General features: G+C 53.4%; 7 protein-coding genes across 7 annotated transcripts in view; 5 read left to right on the forward strand and 2 right to left on the reverse strand.

The window, feature by feature from the left end:
• The window catches only part of UMAG_15014 (uncharacterized protein), a gene marked incomplete at both ends in the record, with an annotated part of 3769 nt that extends 3404 nt beyond the window's left edge, over positions 1-365 (forward strand). Inside the window, one exon of the mRNA XM_011392726.1 lies at positions 3-365. Within this exon, the coding sequence (XP_011391028.1) occupies positions 3-365 (363 nt within the window). The remainder of the gene's footprint in view (positions 1-2) is intronic.
• Positions 366-2286: 1921 nt separating this feature from the next.
• UMAG_04555 (myosin V) lies at positions 2287-7122 on the forward strand (the record flags this gene model as incomplete). Its single annotated transcript, XM_011392570.1, has 1 exon — positions 2287-7122. One exon carries the CDS (start codon positions 2287-2289, stop codon positions 7120-7122), a length of 4836 nt encoding a protein of 1611 aa, XP_011390872.1.
• Positions 7123-8511: 1389 nt separating this feature from the next.
• UMAG_10901 (putative polyubiquitin) lies at positions 8512-9198 on the forward strand (the record flags this gene model as incomplete). Its single annotated transcript, XM_011392657.1, has 1 exon — positions 8512-9198. The coding sequence occupies one exon, from the start codon at positions 8512-8514 to the stop codon at positions 9196-9198; it is 687 nt and encodes a 228-aa protein (XP_011390959.1).
• A 2545-nt stretch (positions 9199-11743) lies between these two features.
• On the forward strand, positions 11744-12268 carry UMAG_04557 (uncharacterized protein; the record flags this gene model as incomplete). The annotated part of the gene is made up of 1 exon (XM_011392571.1): positions 11744-12268. The coding sequence occupies one exon, from the start codon at positions 11744-11746 to the stop codon at positions 12266-12268; it is 525 nt and encodes a 174-aa protein (XP_011390873.1).
• A 369-nt stretch (positions 12269-12637) lies between these two features.
• UMAG_04558 (uncharacterized protein) lies at positions 12638-13759 on the reverse strand (the record flags this gene model as incomplete). The annotated part of the gene is made up of 1 exon (XM_011392572.1): positions 12638-13759. One exon carries the CDS (start codon positions 13757-13759, stop codon positions 12638-12640), a length of 1122 nt encoding a protein of 373 aa, XP_011390874.1.
• A 747-nt stretch (positions 13760-14506) lies between these two features.
• On the forward strand, positions 14507-14854 carry UMAG_04559 (uncharacterized protein; the record flags this gene model as incomplete). The annotated part of the gene is made up of 2 exons (XM_011392573.1): positions 14507-14632; positions 14660-14854. 2 exons carry the CDS (start codon positions 14507-14509, stop codon positions 14852-14854), a joined length of 321 nt encoding a protein of 106 aa, XP_011390875.1.
• A 2125-nt stretch (positions 14855-16979) lies between these two features.
• Positions 16980-17579, reverse strand: UMAG_04560 (uncharacterized protein; the record flags this gene model as incomplete). Its single annotated transcript, XM_011392574.1, has 1 exon — positions 16980-17579. One exon carries the CDS (start codon positions 17577-17579, stop codon positions 16980-16982), a length of 600 nt encoding a protein of 199 aa, XP_011390876.1.
• Between the last annotated feature and the right edge of the window lie 73 nt (positions 17580-17652).

Below are 17652 nucleotides of genomic sequence, written 5' to 3' on the forward strand. Positions count from 1 at the left end.
CGGACGAGGTGGTGACGGCGCGTGACAACGCGTGTGGGTGCCTTTCAAGAATGATTATCAAGAACGCTGAAGCTGTGCCGCTGGATCAGGCTTTGCCTATCCTATTTTCTTCGTTGCCGCTACAGAAGGACATGGCTGAGTGGTCGCCGGTGCTGCACTGTATGATGAACCTGATCCAGGCGAACAACGCAGTGGCATCGCAGAACATCGAAACGATCCTGCAGCTGTTTGCACACGTGCTTGCCGGCGATGAGGACAACCTGGGCGCACTGCTGCGTGGGCAGGTATGCGGCTTTGTGAGCCAGCTCAACACGCAGATCCCAGACAAGGTGCAGGCTGCAGGTTTGCAGCAGTACCTCGTATAAGCGCGCGTCGTCGACGCTTTTCCGGATCGACGTCGGTCGGACAGGCTCGATCCTGGTCATTGCACAACATACCCGAGTAGTGTTTGATATACATTTGCTCAACTGCACTTAGCATCCTCCGTCTCAACTTTTCTTCGCAGTGACGTGAACGGCGAGTCTGGCCTCGATCCTCCTTTTTGTGTTCTTTCCCATCATTTAGACGTATCCAATCACGACTGGTCAGCTTTCGTATTGCGTGTCAGCGACGTGTCTGTGAGAGTGGTTGTGCAGATAGACTGTGCACACAAACGTGAATGCGGAGAGGGCGCGAATCACGAATCACGAATCACGAACCACGAACCACAAACCACGAACCGAGGGCGCGAAATACAAACAGGAGCGACTTGACAGCGAAAGATCTGGAACCGTGAACACTTGAAACTCTCACAACTGACTCTAGACAACCCAATCTGTGAATCACGAATCGTGAATCACAAATTTGGGACAGGGTCCTTCACGCTTTGTCGGCTAGGGCATGCCACAAAGCGATTCGTGAATACCAGAGGAGACTCGCGCTGAGGCAGCTGTGCACGTTCGTTCAGATCTAGTTAAGAAAAATGAAAATGGGCTACAAATCGTGAATAGAGACGCAGCAACTAACGTAACGTTAAGTTATATCGTACTATAGAACAATCACCAATACAACCGAGCTGTCAGGTGCTCGGGGTTAAATATATTTATTGAAAGGAGCGCATACAGCTGTTGCAGGCCATCCAAGAACGCGACCAAAAGCAACTTGAAAACTCGTGACTGTTTGCGAGAGTCCAACACTCACGACTCACAACTCGACGATTCGTGATCCTTGATTTGGGGTTTTGGCATGCTCGGCGTGGAAGCGCTTCGCGCTTGTACATCCACGATGGATCACTCACAGACTCACATACTGTACAACTTTAGCGCGTCGGCCTGCAAGTTGAAAATCAAAAAGCGTGAATCGTGAATCGTGAATCGCGACGCCGTTTCTTCTGCAAATCGATCTGCACAACACGCTGCGCTGGCGAAAGTGTGTGTGCGTGTGCGGTTGAGCGTCGTGGAGAAAGAGCAATCTGAATCCACAGAGGGGAAACTAAGCGTTTACTCTCTGACCTGGTGCGGTGCTATTGCTACCCACTGCGCCCCAAATATATCAATACAATCGACAACAGTGATTCAGTGATCACCAACGCCGAGCATACACTCAAGAGGGCAAGGGTGTGCGCTACATGTGACTGCACAAAAGCACAGAGTATTCACAAAGGCGTTCACAATTCGTGATTCCGAGCGTGCGAGCGTGCGAGCGTGCGAGTGTATGTGGGCTGGGCTGGCTAGGCTAGATGGCTTGACTCTGGTGCGTGTCTCGCTCGGGTCTCAGCGTCTCCCCGGTCCTCCTTCACGAGTGCAGTTCAGCTCGAACCATCCTGGATCTTCGGGCGTGTACTTGTGCTTTCCGATCTTGTCACTTTATCCACAGCGCACCATCCTTGCTTGTTCCTCCTTCCGCACCCTTACACCTTTTTCTTCTTTGGCGCTTCTCGCTAACGCTAGACTTGCTTCGCTAGGCTAGGCTCGTTCACATTCTTCTCGTCGCCTCCACCCTGGCTTGTTGCACCCCTTTCATTCACGCGAGCAGGTTTCTCGATTGTACGCTCGAATCAACCAGCTGGCCACTCACGCCGTGTCAGTGGCTCCATCGTCGCGCGACGCGTGCAAGTCACCCCGGCGGTCCTTTGCTCCGTAGCTCCCATCCATCGACTCTTAAGATCTGCTTGGTACCACTGGCTTGATCCTCAGTGTCAACAGCAGGCTGGACCCGCTCGTCCTCGACCTTTCCCTTCTTGACCAGCAGCGCCAAACGACGCTGCTTGCCTAGACGCATCCAACAGTAGGTCAAGCAACACCAACCATGGCACCCGCACCTGCCGACCTCCTCGCGGCGTTTGTGCCCGGCACCAGGACCTGGTTCCCAGACAAGGACCTCGGCTGGACCAGCGCAACTCTCGCCAAGCCCGTCACAAAGAGCGATTCGGGCGATATCACGCTCGAATTCACCCTCGATGACACGGGCACAGCAAAGACCGTCATCACTTCCGATGCAAAACTCGCCGCCAAGGATGGCGAGGACCAGCTGCCTCCGCTCCGCAACCCGCCACTCCTCGAGGCCACCGACGACCTCACCAACCTCAGTTACCTCAACGAACCTTCGGTCTTGCATACTATCCTCAACAGATACTCGCAACGCATCATTTACACCTACTCTGGTATCGTGCTCATCGCTGTCAACCCCTTCTACGGCCTCAGCCTCTACAGCCCCGAGATCATCCAGGCCTACTCAGGCAGACGCAAGGGTGAGCTCGAACCACATCTCTTTGCCATCGCAGAAGACGCCTATCGATGCATGATCCGAGACGAGAAAGACCAGACCATCGTCGTCAGCGGTGAGTCCGGTGCCGGTAAGACGGTATCCGCAAAGTACATCATGCGATACTTTGCCACCGTCGAGGACCCAGATCGTCCCGGCAGTCGCAAGGCTGGATCAGCAGGCAAGGACACCAGCGGCATGAGCGAGACCGAGCAGCAAATTCTCGCCACCAACCCCATCATGGAAGCCTTTGGCAACGCAAAGACCACTCGCAACGACAACTCGTCGCGCTTCGGAAAGTACCTTGAGATCCTCTTTGACAAGAGTCACGAGATCGTCGGCGCAAAGATGCGCACCTACCTGCTCGAACGTTCGCGCCTCGTCTATCAGCCCGAGACCGAGCGCAACTACCACATCTTCTACCAGCTCTGTGCAGGCGCGCCTTCGTCCGAAAAGAAGGATCTCGGCCTCGAAGACGCTTCCAAGTTCTTCTACCTCAACCAAGGCGGCGCCGGCAGCCACATTATCAACGGTGTCAACGATGCCGAGGACTTCAAGGCTACGCAGAAGGCGCTCAGCACCGTCGGCCTCACCATCGAACGTCAGTGGAACATCTTCCGTCTCTTGGCTGCGCTCTTGCACCTCGGCAATGTCAACATCACCGCCGCACGAAACGATGCCGTCTTGGCCGACGACGATCCCAGCCTGTTCATGGCCACCCGTATGCTCGGAATCGACTCGTCCGAGTTCCGCAAGTGGACCGTCAAGAAGCAGCTTCAAACTCGTGGCGAAAAAGTAGTCTCCAACCTCACCCAGGCCCAAGCCATTGTCGTTCGTGACTCGGTCTCCAAGTACGTCTACACCTGCCTCTTTGACTGGCTCGTCGACCAGATGAACCGTTCGCTTGCGCTCGGCTCATCCAAATCGCGCGAGTCCATGATCGGTGTTCTGGATATTTACGGCTTTGAGCGTTTCAAGGTCAACTCGTACGAGCAGTTCTGCATCAACTACGCCAACGAACGTCTCCAGCATGAATTCAACCACCACGTCTTTAAGCTCGAGCAGGAAGAGTATCTGCAGGAGCAAATCTCGTGGACTTTTATCGACTTTTCCGACAACCAGCCATGCATCGACATGATCGAGGGTAAGCTCGGTATCCTCTCGCTCCTCGACGAAGAGTCCCGTCTCCCTTCCGGCTCCGACGAGTCCTTCGTACAGAAGCTCTACACCCAGATGGACCGACGTCCCGAGTTCAAGAACGCCTTCAAAAAGCCTCGCTTCGGCACCACCGGCTTCACCGTCTGCCATTATGCCCTCGACGTCGAGTACTCGAGCGCAGGCTTTGTCGAGAAGAACAAGGACACTGTGCCAGATGAGCACCTTAACCTGCTCAACAACACCACCAACGTCTTCCTCAAGGAGGTCCTCGACACAGCCGTCAACTTGCACAAGCCCGACGATTCCAACGATGCCTCGGCCGACTCGGCTGCAGTCAAGCCTGCCCCTCGCAAGCTACCTGGCGCTAGCATCAAGAAGCCCACCCTAGGTTCGCAGTTCAAGACATCGCTCATCAGCCTCATGAACACCATCGACAGCACCAACGTCCACTACATCCGCTGCATCAAGCCCAACGAGGCCAAAAAGGCCTGGGAGGTCGAGCCACAAAACGTCCTCGGCCAGCTCCGAGCTTGTGGTGTGCTCGAGACCATCCGCATCAGTTGTGCCGGTTACCCTTCGCGCTGGACGTTTGCCGACTTTGCTGAGCGTTACTACATGCTCGTTCCCTCGGACCGCTGGAATATGTCAGACATGGACAAGGTCAAGGCTTTGGCTACCCATATCCTTACTACCACCATCACCGAGAAGGACAAGTACCAGATTGGTCTTACCAAGATCTTCTTCCGTGCTGGCATGCTCGCCCAGTTCGAGCAGAGACGCACCGATCGCCTGAATTCAGTCACTACCGTCATCCAGAAGAACTTGAGGCGTCACGTCCAAATGAAAAAGTACCAGGCCATGCGAACCAACGCAGTCAAGATACAGTCGTGGTGGCGAATGCGCTTGGCCATCAAGCAAGTCAACGAGCTTCGACAGGCTACAGCCGCTACCAAGATCCAAACCGTAACGCGTGGTTTCTTGGCGCGCAAGCAGTACCAAACCACACGCCAGGCCGTCATCAAGATCCAGAGCGTCGTCCGTGGACGAGCCGTGCGATCCACATACAAGACGGCCAAGATCGACTTTTCGGCGACGCGCCTTCAGGCGCTGTTGCGCGGTGCCATGGCTCGACGCCAATTCCGCAAGGAGAAGCAAGGCGTTATCCACCTTCAATCGTGCTACCGTCGTCGCCTCGCCAAGAAAGAGCTCATGGCACGACGGAACGAAGCCCGATCCGTTTCGCATTTCAAGGAGGTCTCGTACAAGCTCGAGAACAAGGTCGTTGAGCTCACGCAGAATCTGCAGAAACGCATCAAGGACAACAAGGAGCTTTCGGCCAAGATCAAGGCGCTCGAGGCCCAGATGCTTACATGGCAAGGCAAGCACGAGGAAGTTGAAGGCAGGAACCGCGGCCTCGCCGAGGAGCTCGCCAAGCCCACCGTCGCCATGGCAGAGTTTGAGGCGCTCTTGGCCGCCAAGAAGGAGCTCGACGCCAAGCAAGAGGCCTCGCTCAAGCGTATCGCCGAGCAGGACAAGCGCATCAACGATCTTACCGCCGAAATCGAGCGTCAGGCCGATGAATTGCAGGCACGATCCGAGGCTCTCAATGGCGCCACCAAATCGTCCGAGGACGATGTTGCCACAATCAACACGCTTCGATCCGAAGTGGCTTCGTTGCGCGAACAGCTCAACCGCGCCAATGCGCTCAACACGCTGCAGAAGAACTCGCAGCGCATCGAAAACGCAGCGCCGCCCGTCTTCAACATGTCTACGGGCAAGGAGAACGGCTACACCACAGGTGGCAGCAAGCGCCGTCCTCGTCGTCACAGCGAGGCTGGCCCCTGGAGCGACGTCCCTGCCGGTCGTGACGAGCACGAGGAGGCCATGATGGCGGCCAAGCGCAGCGCCGCCACCGCCAACCGTCATGTCTCGGTCGCTTTTGGCCTCGAAGGCCACCAGATTCCTGGCTTTGGTCAGCGCAACGGCTACGACGACGAGTACGACCAGGACGACCCGTCCGAGGAGATCATCCGCATCCTTGAGAATGAGGAGCAGCTCGACGAGGATGTCCTCAACGGACTCATTCGCTACCTCAAGGTGCCCGCTCCGAGTCTGCAGAACCCGCCTTCGCCCAAGGAAGTACTGTTCCCAGCTCACCTCATCTCGCTCGTTACCAACGAGATGTGGAAGTACGGACTGGTGCGTGAATCTGAACGCTTCCTGGCCAACGTGATGCAGACGATTCAGCAGCATGTCATGTCGTTCCAGGGTGAGGACGCTATCATTCCAGGCATCTTTTGGCTGTCCAACGTGCACGAGATCCTGTCGTTTGTCTGCATCGCCGAGAGCGACATGCTGCAGGGCATTGGTCCCGGCGTGGATGGTGCGGCTCGATCGTTCGAGTGGGGCGACTACGAACGCCTTGTCACGATTGTCAAGCACGACCTGGACTCGCTCGAGTACAACATCTACCACACCTGGATGCAGGAGGCCAAGAAGCGCCTGCACAAGATGGTGATCCCAGCGCTGGTCGAGAGTCAGTCATTGCCAGGCTTTGTGACGAGCGACCACTCGGGCCGTCTGTTTAACCGGCTGCTTTCGAACAACTCGACACCCATGCATACGATGGATGATATCCTGGGCATCCTAAACAAAGTGTGGAAGAGTCTCAAGAGCTACTACGTTGAGCCATCGGTGACGCAGCAGGTGGTGACGGAGCTACTCAAGCTGATCGGCGTCACGAGCTTCAACGATCTGCTGATGCGAAGGAACTTTTGTTCGTGGAAGCGAGCGATGCAGATCCAGTACAACATTACGCGCATCGAAGAGTGGTGCAAGTCGCACGACATGCCCGAGGGCACGCTGCAGCTTGAGCACCTCATGCAGGCGACTAAGCTTCTCCAACTCAAGAAGGCGACGCTAGGCGATATCGACATTATCTACGATGTCTGCTGGATGTTGACGCCAACGCAGATCCAGAAACTCATCTCCCACTACTACGTGGCTGATTACGAGAACCCGATCTCGCCCGAGATCCTCAAGGCGGTGGCGTCGAGAGTGGTACCCAACGACCGTAACGACCACCTGCTGCTGCCGCCCGAGGTAGACGAGGCCGGACCGTACGAGTTGCCCTTGCCAAGGGAGGTGACGGGAATCGAGACGTACTGTCCCGCGTACATTTCAGTTCCTGCCATTCGACGCTTGGCCAGCCGCGTAGCGTAGAGTGGCTACGCTACGCATATCTTCCCTCAATCTTCGCCGCAGAAGACGCAGATACCATCGAAGCAAATACTCAAGCCAATGTATATTTCCACATCGCCTCTTCCCTGCATGCCTCTTCTACCTGATTCCGGCTACGAAGCGCCCCTGTCACAAAGCCTCTCTACGATTGAATTGTTAATGCGATGCTGTTCAGTCAAGAATGCATGTCCGAGTGAAGGTGAGGCCAGTCACGCAAAAGCCAAAACAGAGCCAGCGTGGAGGGATCGGGAGTCACGAGTACCCGATAAGATTTTAGATGTGGAAAATAGAAATATTCGTGAGAGTGTTGGAGAGGCCACATGGACTTTCGATCACCCTTTCCAAATCAAGTCATAGAGTGGCAAGCAAGCTATCAAGCAATTCACGAGTCAGTTGAGTGAGGAGCAGGCCTGTATCTAAATTTACATGGACGCGTCATCCGTTTTTCAAGGGTCTCGAATCTCGACTTTCGAAGCGCAAGGAAGCCGCTCGGAGGGCGGATTCGAGCAGGCAGTCAAGAGTCGTGAGTGGCGCGGTGTGTGGAGGTTGAAATTCGAAATCGACAAGCGTGAACACGCAGTCTCGCCCTAGAGCGTCCGTTTGACTCACACTGGAGGTCTCACTCAGCCCGGAACTGACTCGGTTCAGATCAGATTTCAAATCGACTCACTCTGCGACTCGTGACTGTGAATTGAGTGATTCACGTATCAGCACAGTGCAGGCACGAATCGTGAATGTCTGGTAGCTTGGCAAGTCATGAGTTGCTTCAAGAGAAACTGGAGTCTGGATTCAGACTCAGTTCCCGCCAAAAAGTCTAAGTGGCCCGTTGGCATGTCATCGACCCCTCTACGCGGGCATTGGCATTGCGTAGGGTGTGTTTGTGAGTGTGTGTCATTTTCGTAGATAACGATGTACTCACACACAGCACTGCGCTGCGCAGTACCCCGAAACGCAATTGCCTGCTCGTTTGACCCGAGTCACTCACACAGCCCGCGCTGAGCTCGTATAAGATCTTGGCATTCATCTGTCCACACTTCCCCTTGACACCTCACCATCACCAGCACATCACCACTGACTTGGTCTGATCTCCTAGTCTCGGCATCACTGCACCTTACCTCACAGCTTTGTCGTCTCGCACATTCTCCAGTCGTCTCGATCTGCACAGTCTCCGAAGACCAGCGAGTCGATCCTTTCACACACACACAGACACAACCACGCACACCAACCTCCGCTTCTAGCTCGCACAGTAAGTAGCTGCTCATCTTCTTCCGGAGCCACACTGCATCTACACATCTTTACATCCGTGGTCATTAGTGGCTGATCACCCTGAAGCGCCTCGCTCGCCATCGCCACCCGTCCTTGCCGGAACAGATGCAGATTTTTGTTAAAACGCTCACGGGCAAGACCATTACTCTCGAAGTCGAGTCCTCGGACACCATCGACAACGTCAAGGCCAAGATCCAGGACAAGGAAGGCATTCCTCCTGATCAGCAGCGTCTCATCTTCGCTGGTAAGCAGCTCGAAGACGGCCGAACGCTCTCCGACTACAACATTCAGAAAGAGTCGACGCTTCACCTTGTGTTGCGACTCCGCGGTGGTATGCAGATCTTTGTCAAGACGCTCACAGGCAAGACCATCACTCTCGAAGTCGAGTCTTCGGACACCATCGACAACGTCAAGGCCAAGATCCAAGACAAGGAAGGCATTCCTCCTGATCAGCAGCGTCTTATCTTTGCCGGCAAGCAGCTCGAAGATGGTCGCACTCTGTCGGACTACAACATTCAGAAGGAATCCACTCTTCACTTGGTCCTTCGTCTTCGTGGAGGCGCCAAAAAGCGATGTCAGAATGGTGCCGGTACCGACGGGCAGTGCAAGGATGCGGCCATCAACCTTGTTGGAGAATGCCCGCATTGCAGCCTCAAGTTTTGCGGCAAGCACCGTCTGCCTGAACAACACAAGTGTGCGCAGGTAGAGCAGGTGCGCAACGCGGCCTTTGCCGCCAACAAGGCCAAGTTGGAGAGCGAGCGTACCCAGGCTACGCGTGGTCTCGCACACTGAACTCAGCATTGTGCGATGCTCTCTCGCCAAGCATCTTTGCAACTCCTCTTCTCTCGTCACAGCATGATCTCAAATACCACGGCCCATCCTAGATTTCCAAGGTTTCCATTTTGCACACTTTTCTTGCCGCTTAACATACCTATTCTGCATTATCGTATTTGTATTAGTATTCATAGAGGTTTGATTCCTTTCGCTCAAGGTGGTGTTTGTCGTTGAGGGACGTGGATGAACGTGAGCAACAGTGGTGTCGGGCAGGGTGAGCTGAATTGAGTTTGTGCGATCGGTGGGGGACGACGAAAACAAGCTTTGGGTGTAGCGTTGGAATTTGGCTTTATGGGCGAGATCAAGACTCGGTTTGCATGTTGTTTATCTTACCTGTTGTGCATACGGCTGACATGATCGTGGACCGCTTTCAAGTCTGTCGATGCTTGTGTGTGCGTTGGTGGGGGCGTTTGGAGAAGGCGTATGGTAGTCATAGGACGAAGGAAGGATCTAAGTGCGATATGGACGCGGAGGCGAGTTGGAAGATTGAGTTTTGGGGGGTCAAAGTTGTCGGTGTGGAAGGCGATGGGATAGGGAGGATGCGGCATCCAATCAGTCGAACAACGCTGACAGATGCACAAGGGGGATGACTGAAGCAAGAGAAAGGTTTGGAGGATAGGAGCAAAGAGGAAGCGGTGTAGGCGAGGGTAAGCTTGCAGAGCGACATGGTGTGAATGCAAGGCTGTGTGCATCTTGTGACGTTAAGTTAGAGCTGATTGCGTACCATACGAGTTGTGGGGCCAAGATGCGGGATGTGCTGGGGTCCAGGACGGTGACGATTCAGATTCGTGATTGGCGCGAAACGGCAAAGTGTGTTGCAGCACGCAGAAGCACCATCATGTGCGGTCACAAGGTTGGCTCACCGCCAGACCAATTAGCATAGCGTCTTGTACCATCACGCTGCCTCTCGCTTGCAAGGTCGCAGCGAAGCAGAATCACCGACAGCGCGCACACGCACCAGCGACGCTAAATTAGACCGCCTTTGGTGTGGGCCTTGATTTTGAAAATCGGACAACCCCGCCACACATGCACCTTGCTCCTGCTCGTCCCAACGGCACCAGTCGAACAGCGCGATCAGTTTCCAGTCAGAATCACGAATGAAACGGATCAAATCGTGAAATGACAAGCGCCAAGTCGAGCATGGCGCCATTGGTGATTCGTGATTTGCGCAAGCCTGGTTCCAAAGCACAAGTCGTGTAGTTGCCGAACCTGTGGCGCTGGTTTTGGCACTACTGGACGCTTTACCCCGCACAACCCTGAGCGAGATTTTCACAGCTCTCGCTCAACGATTCGCAGCACCCTTCTAGCTAGACCGAACGACGCAAACGTACCTGACGAGCATACTTTTGTGCCTGGAACAGATTCGGATGTGAGCAGTACCCAGCTGATGGTCTGCATCCTTCTTCTCGCCGCATTCGGTCTTGCAAAGCGCTATTGAGCGTCCAACATGAATCAAACGAGTGGCTTTGCTTTTGGCCTACGCCGGCTGAATGGTCGGTCTGAAAAGTCTGGCCTTCAGGTGACAGTCAGAGATGACCTGTGGCAGTCATAGGACACGACAAGTAGCATAAACACCATACCGACGGAAACGTTTGGTGCCACGTCGATCGCGTACCACTAGGCTGGTTTCACATCATCAACCGCCTCATTTTGTCCCTCCTCACGAGTTTCCGTGTGCACAGTCTCCCTTGAACATCGTTCCTTACTGTTGTTTCGTCTTGCACCCACTATTGCTGCAGCTCAGTCCACTTGCCGAGCCGATTCGTACTCTCGCTTGCTAGCGTGACAAGCCAAGACGATCCGTTTCTTTCGAGAAACCTTGATCGACTCCTTGCCACTCCAAGTGCTCTGTAAGGTGACCTTGGCCTCATTTTTCACATCCAGTGCACTTCTCGAAGCGAACGATTGCCGTTCCTTTTACATCTAGGTGGTAGCTGGCCTGTACGAATGAGCGTGAAAGATGCTCGCTTCGTCGCCCGCACCACATCGGCTTGGATCGCGCTTCGTTAGGCGAGGCTTTGAAACAACGCCGGCGAAGGGCGCTAGTGGGATAGCGCGCAGCGTGGATGGAACAACGTGTTCCGAGCTTCCCCGCTTTTGGATGGGAACAGCAAAGTGGCGCGATGGGATGAGGAAGGTACGATGGTGAAGAATGGAAGCACGGCTCGAGCGCTGAGCTGCATGGCACACCTTACAGAGCAGTTCGACGCTTTGCATTGGTCTGTTTGCGAGCTGGATGTGGCGAAGCCAGAAGAGTATCGAGTCGGTGTTGTGCAGAAGAGAAGAACCGAGAAGAAGAGCGAGCACTCTCACCCGTAGATGCAAGGTCGTACAGGCCAGAATCGGCGAGCAACACCTCGCAACTGAAAGACATATAAACCAAGCATATCTCTACATCTAGAATCTGCTTTGCTCATCTTAACATCAAAGACCTGCTCTCACTCACGTCCTCAGTACACTCGTCTTGCAAACTGCATCCTACCGCTTTTCACTTGCCGTTACAATGAAGTTCATCTACACCACCTCTGCGCTGCTGCTGGTGCTCGCCTCGATCGTCTCATCGACCACGGTGGCGCAAGTGAAATCCGACATCGCCGCAATCGATTCGGCCGTGGCCTCGCTCAACCAGCAGCTCGCCTCGGATGACCTCAACTATTTCTCGGCGCTCGGGATCAACTCGGCTGCCAACACGCTCGACGACAAGATCAAGTCTGGCACCTCGGACGTGCAGTCACTCACCGAAGCGCCCTCGGTCGCCGATGCACAGGACATCATTACCACGCTCACCGCCACCGAGGTCAACGTCAAGTCGGCCACCAACAGGCTCGTCGTCCTCAAGCCCAAGTTCGACAGCCTCGGCATCACCGGTATTGCAAAGGGCACCATTGCAACTTTGAAGACCGACACCGCCACTTTCGGCGCTGCTCTGGTCCACGCTTCGCCCGATTCCGAGAAGGCTCAGGCTCAGAGCTTGGCTGACAAGTTCAACGCTGACCTTGCCACAGCTGCTAACGCCTACAGTAGCTGAACCGCCGCCTTACGCGCAAACACAAGTCGCCAAGCTAAACACTTCAATTTCACCTTTCCGACGCACAAGGCAGATTGCGAAAATGTAGCTCATCCATCTTGTCCTCACCGATCCTCACTGGCAGCACTATTTGCAATGGAAAAGTACGCAATCCGCTTTTCGTTGATGTTTTCGCTTGTTCGAGTGTACGTGCTGAAAAGAGGAGGATTTTGACGCAATAAATTGGCTGAGGCGTGCTCTAAATCGCGATGCTGTGCAAATGCATTGGGTTGATATCGGGGTATACTATCTTGACTGTCTCTCAGCGGTAAGATACAAATGCTAGGTGAAAGACGAGCCGTGGGAAGACGGCTTGGGTGAAGGAGCGCATCAACGGGCCCGTTTTCGGGATGTGATATCCAGCTCTTGATCGCTGTCTTCTTCGACATTGTCGGCCTGTTTCCGACGTCGAGAACGTTGCTGTAATGGCGTCTGCTGCTGATTGGGTTGCGTTGAGCTTGGCGGTGTTGGTTCATCGTGCTCTTGTTCGTCCTCAGGATATTCTCTGGATTCTCGATTCTGTTGCTGTGTGGCAAGCACCTCCTCTTGATCCTCCTCTGCCTCCTCCTGCTGCTCTTCCGAAGCGTGGCTTGTTTGCCGACGTCGCGGCGACTCCCTTCCAGAGCGCTCACGCTGAGGGCTTAGCACACCATCATGATCTCCACCAGTGCTGAGCTTTAGCGCCCTCGGCCCGATCGGGCGCGATTTCCATGTTCGCATGCAGTTGTGGCACGAGAATCCAGCCAATCGATGCAGAGCATCGTCGTCATCTACGGCCGAGCCGATAGTGCTGCGTGCGCAGTGAAGATGATAACGCGTTGTGCAGCCGCGTGAGATGTTGACGCAGCCGATGCCGAGCGTGACAAGGTCCTTGCAGTGCGAGCAGGTATGGCAGTACTCTTCGCCGAACTCGTTCTGGAGATAGTTGCGCAACTCTAGAAGCGACCGTGTTGAGAGCGTGTAGATGCCTTCTGTTGAATAGTCGATCCACCTATGATCCACGAGGTTCTTCAACAGCTCTTCGGTCGCATCCCTAGTCAAGTGCGTCCTCAGCTTGCTTCCTAGCCTGACCGCTTCCAGAGATGCGATTGCATATGCCTCTCTTCTCGCTTTGAAGATTTCCTCGATCAGCTTCTTGATGAAGGCGATCTCGGGTGCCGAGTATCGGGTTGCGCCTTGGATTAGCGTGTCGGCTTTGGTGTTGACGAGCGCGAGCATTGTCTGCCCAGATTGTTGGTCGCGGAAGGTACGCAGCTCGAGATCGACACTAGACAGGTGCTTGGCCGCCTCGTCAAACATTGCGCGGTAGGCTTCTTCATTGTAAGTTGCATTGACAATGGTGCAGCAGCGTTTGTAGAGGTGCTTTGCGAAGGCGACAGGCACAATTCGATGTGATACGAGTGACTGGAGCCACGAAACGCGGGCAACGTCGAGCTTGTCGAGTTCCAACATGGGCGCACGTTTCTGAACGATGCCGTAGATACACGTAGCCGTGAGAGACGAGGTGGGGCCGAAGCAAGGCTCAAATGTGTCAAGAAGCTCCAGTAACTCCCGAGTTAAGAGTTGTGAGTCGTGAGTCGTGAGTCGTGAGTGTTGGTCTCGGAATTTTACCCCGTGATCGTTCCACTCGTGACTGCGCGTTGGCCGAATCACGAATCGCGTTCTTTTAGAGAGCAACCAACGCGTACAGCAGCAGCACGCAGGTTTATCCGCGATCCTTGATCCGTCATCCGTGATCTATCAATCTTAGTGTTAAATTCATTTGCTTTCAGCATCGCAGCAAGCTAGCCTACAACCTCACCCTCACGCCTGTGATTACCTTGATGTTATTGACTGAATATTGCTAGCTCGTTAGTGACTACCATGTCACGCTGTGTCAAGCGCACCATGGTGCACCTCTCACATATCTCCTTAAGACAGAGAGCCGAAAGCAAGGCAAGTCCAAGCCTATGAAGGGGCGAAAAGACAAGTCTGAAACAAGCGTGAAGCATCAGTCGTGAGTATTCACAGCAAACATCGCCTACGCGCGACTCGTAGCTGTCTCCCATCTCGACTAAATATTTCATTACTTCCTTACGTGCCACAGAAACTTGCATTTTCTTCCACCATTCCACCTTGAACTTGCCGCACACTTACCCCCGCTCTCATCCATCGGTGTACGACGACGAGGCTCTTCTTCGCCAACGTCCTCCTCTGACGATGTCTGATTGCCCTGATTCGTCCGCCTCTTCGGGCTCGGCGAGCGCTGCTACGCTGGCTCTTAGTTCTTCTTCCATGGACTCGTTGATCCAGCTGATGTCATTTCCGACCGTGAAGCAAGATCAGGTGCTTACGCTGATGTGAGCGCAACAGGCACAGGTGCCTACGCTGTTGATTAAGACTATGGACGTCTGCGCTTCTGTTCTCACACCAACGCGTAAGCCTCCCGCCTTTTCTCGTCAGCACGCCCGATACGCTCCTGCAGCGGCGGCAACCTTAGCGACTCCCAGTCGTCAGGTCGCTACCCCCTCCGACCTTCGACTGGAGGAGAGGGAGGTTGAATCTTAAACACAAGTCAGTCAGTCAAAATTTTGGGCCAAAGCCGCTTTTTTTTAAAAAAAAAAAAAAAAAAAAAAAGATTCGAATCATGAAGGAGAGGGTAAAAAGATAGCAATTTGGAGTCGAAAACTTCTCGTTCAGCATGCAGAACAAGGAGGGAGAAGGGAGTCAGAGAAAAGGTGAGAAAGACACTGGAGGCTGAACGATGGAGGGTAACCTTTGGCAATGACCGAAGTGTTGGTCACAGCGCATTACTTAGGGGGTTTAACACCATAAGCGAGGTTCGCGGTGACTTCGAATTCCAACTAACGTTATTAATAAATGTCGGTAATCCGTCTCAGCTGTCGACTTTCCCAAAAAGCTCTCTAAAACGGCTTCTGCACCTGATATCCTCAAGGCAAGACTCATCCACCAAATCGACACCTTCGACTTCGCCGAGTTGCCAGAACCATCTTGGAGAAACTACGTGCCCTGTCCCTACAATGAAAAGCGAGCACTCAACCTCTACGTGCCTCAGATGAAATGGGCCGTGCAGCTTGTTGCTGACTTCGCGATTCTGTTCTTCGGGTTCAGCAACTTCAAAACTTAGTTCAAATTTTACGCAGCTCGCGTGGCCTTTCCCGGCAGAAGACCCTACGCTAATCGGCTACAAAAGACATTTTATTATAATATCTTACTTGATTTTTAATTTCATACACCGACCCAAGCCTAGAGAGGCTTATGCGGGAGTCAAGCATCGAAGATACAAGCGGAAGGTGGGAAGATCATAGAGATGGGTAATGTGCTGTACGGTCAAATCCACCTCTGCTTATTCATGATGCATGAGTAGAGCAAGAGGGGTCCGAGCAATGCCTCAGGCCGATAGGCGGTGCTGGCTGATGTTACTGTCGAAAGTGAGTTGGTCATAATGTGTTAGAAGGGAGTGATGGAGTGTGAAGGTTGTGGGCGACAGCGTTGCACCACGTACAGGAAAGTCACGAATCAACGCGACAGGAGACGCAAGCCGACAGCGCCAAAGTTGGTGCGATAATTATGAATCAGCTTCTACATTCACGATTCACAATTTGATTCACACTAAACACAATCCCTCTTGCTACCCCGATCCCCGACTTGATCAGCAATTCGCACTCCTTTCGACGCTCATCAAAGCATCCTCAGAACATGTCTGCGCCTGATTCGTCCTCAAAGTCCACATCGCAAAAACCCAAACGAGTCAATGGACCGTTGACGAAGAGATTTCGTTGGTCGACATCTTGTCACAGAATCCAGCACGGGCTCCTTCTATATTGATTCACAATCGTCAAAACATCTTGGGAAAGGGTGTGTGCTGGACCTGAGATGGTGCTAGAAGTGTCTCAAAACATCATGAAAAGAATGTCCTTTGCAGCTGCCCGCTTAATCCTCCGGAACTGCGAATTGCAAACCATGATGATGCTGAGTGTGAGTGCAAGTGCGTGAGTGGAGAGGTAGAGAGCTGCGTGAGGAGACACTTACGACTCGGTCGCGGCTTGAGGGATTTTGCAGATACCATCGTAAATGTGAACTGAATACATGGTTAAGTAGCTCCATTCGTGATTCACAGATTTATTTTCCTCCTTCATTTCTTGCTCTTCCTTTATGCTCTTCCTTTTTTGGTTATGGAGATCCTTTTCTAGATTGAGGAAAATAGGTGCAGATAATGGGACGTCGTCGGAAATACCAGTATGCTTCTTTATAAACAGATACAGTATACTCAAATTGACAACATAAAGGAAGAGAAGTAAGCTAAGGTCTAGGTACAGGTGCGATTGAAGTAGATCGGCGACATTGCCGCAATCACGAGCATTATTTATTCGGATCCGGTCAAGCCAGACCTGCTTATCTAACGCTTATTATATTTCGGCCCGTTAGGCCGTCCTGTCTGTTCTCCAGCGCCTTGTTCTGTCGGAGCGCATCTTTCAGCATAGATAAGTTGCATGTAACTCGACAGTTTAGCGTAAGACACGTTGAAATGTGAACGCCCCCGTGTCCTAAGCAAGGAAATCTCACGCTACAACATACGTTGAACCCCTACTGAAGACGATCTGCTTGACTTGCAAATCGCGAGATGACGGTTAGAGTTACACGATCTTTAGACGGTGTGGAGTCGTCACTCTTACTTAGCTGTAAGCTTCTTGGCCTCGCGTTTCGCCTGCTTCTTTTGCTGTCGTCTTGATCCCTTGAAACCCGGCTGGTTACTCTCGTTCGTTGCTGGTGTATCACCTTTCAGCTCTTCTGGTGCTGCAATCGGCGTCTGGAAAGTGCTGCTCGCCCAGAGAATCGCACACACCGTCGCACCAGCACTCAACCAAACGACATACCTTGGATCCGAGCCTTCTTGGTAGTATCCTGATCTCTTCTTGATATCATTCTCATAGGTAATCAGTAGCATCGTGAAAGCCAGCAGTGACAGCACCATCCCCATGACCGGATGTCCGGCGATGCCAAGCCGCGTACGAAATCCATAATTGATCAGAGCACCGAGGTCTTTGAATGCGACAAGCAACAAGGCAGCAAAGATAGTAGTGGATGCGAGAGCGTAGAACGATGGCATGGCAGAGTCTACAGGCCACCGAGGTTGAGCGAGCCGGAAGATCTCGCCTGGTTGCAGCGTTTGGAGTGCAGCCGGGACGGCAGGTGCAGCGGGTGAAACCAGGAATTCGCGATAGTTGGAGGGGAACATGCGTATGTTCGTGGGTGGAGCGAGTTCTAGCATTTTGACAACGATGCAGAAGCGAGCTGATCTGGTGTTCTGCGGTAAGGATGGCGGTGGTCCCAGTCACGAATCG

This window comes from Mycosarcoma maydis, chromosome 13 (assembly GCF_000328475.2).
Source record: "Mycosarcoma maydis chromosome 13, whole genome shotgun sequence".
In the NCBI taxonomy this organism is placed as follows: Eukaryota; Fungi; Basidiomycota; class Ustilaginomycetes; order Ustilaginales; genus Mycosarcoma; species Mycosarcoma maydis.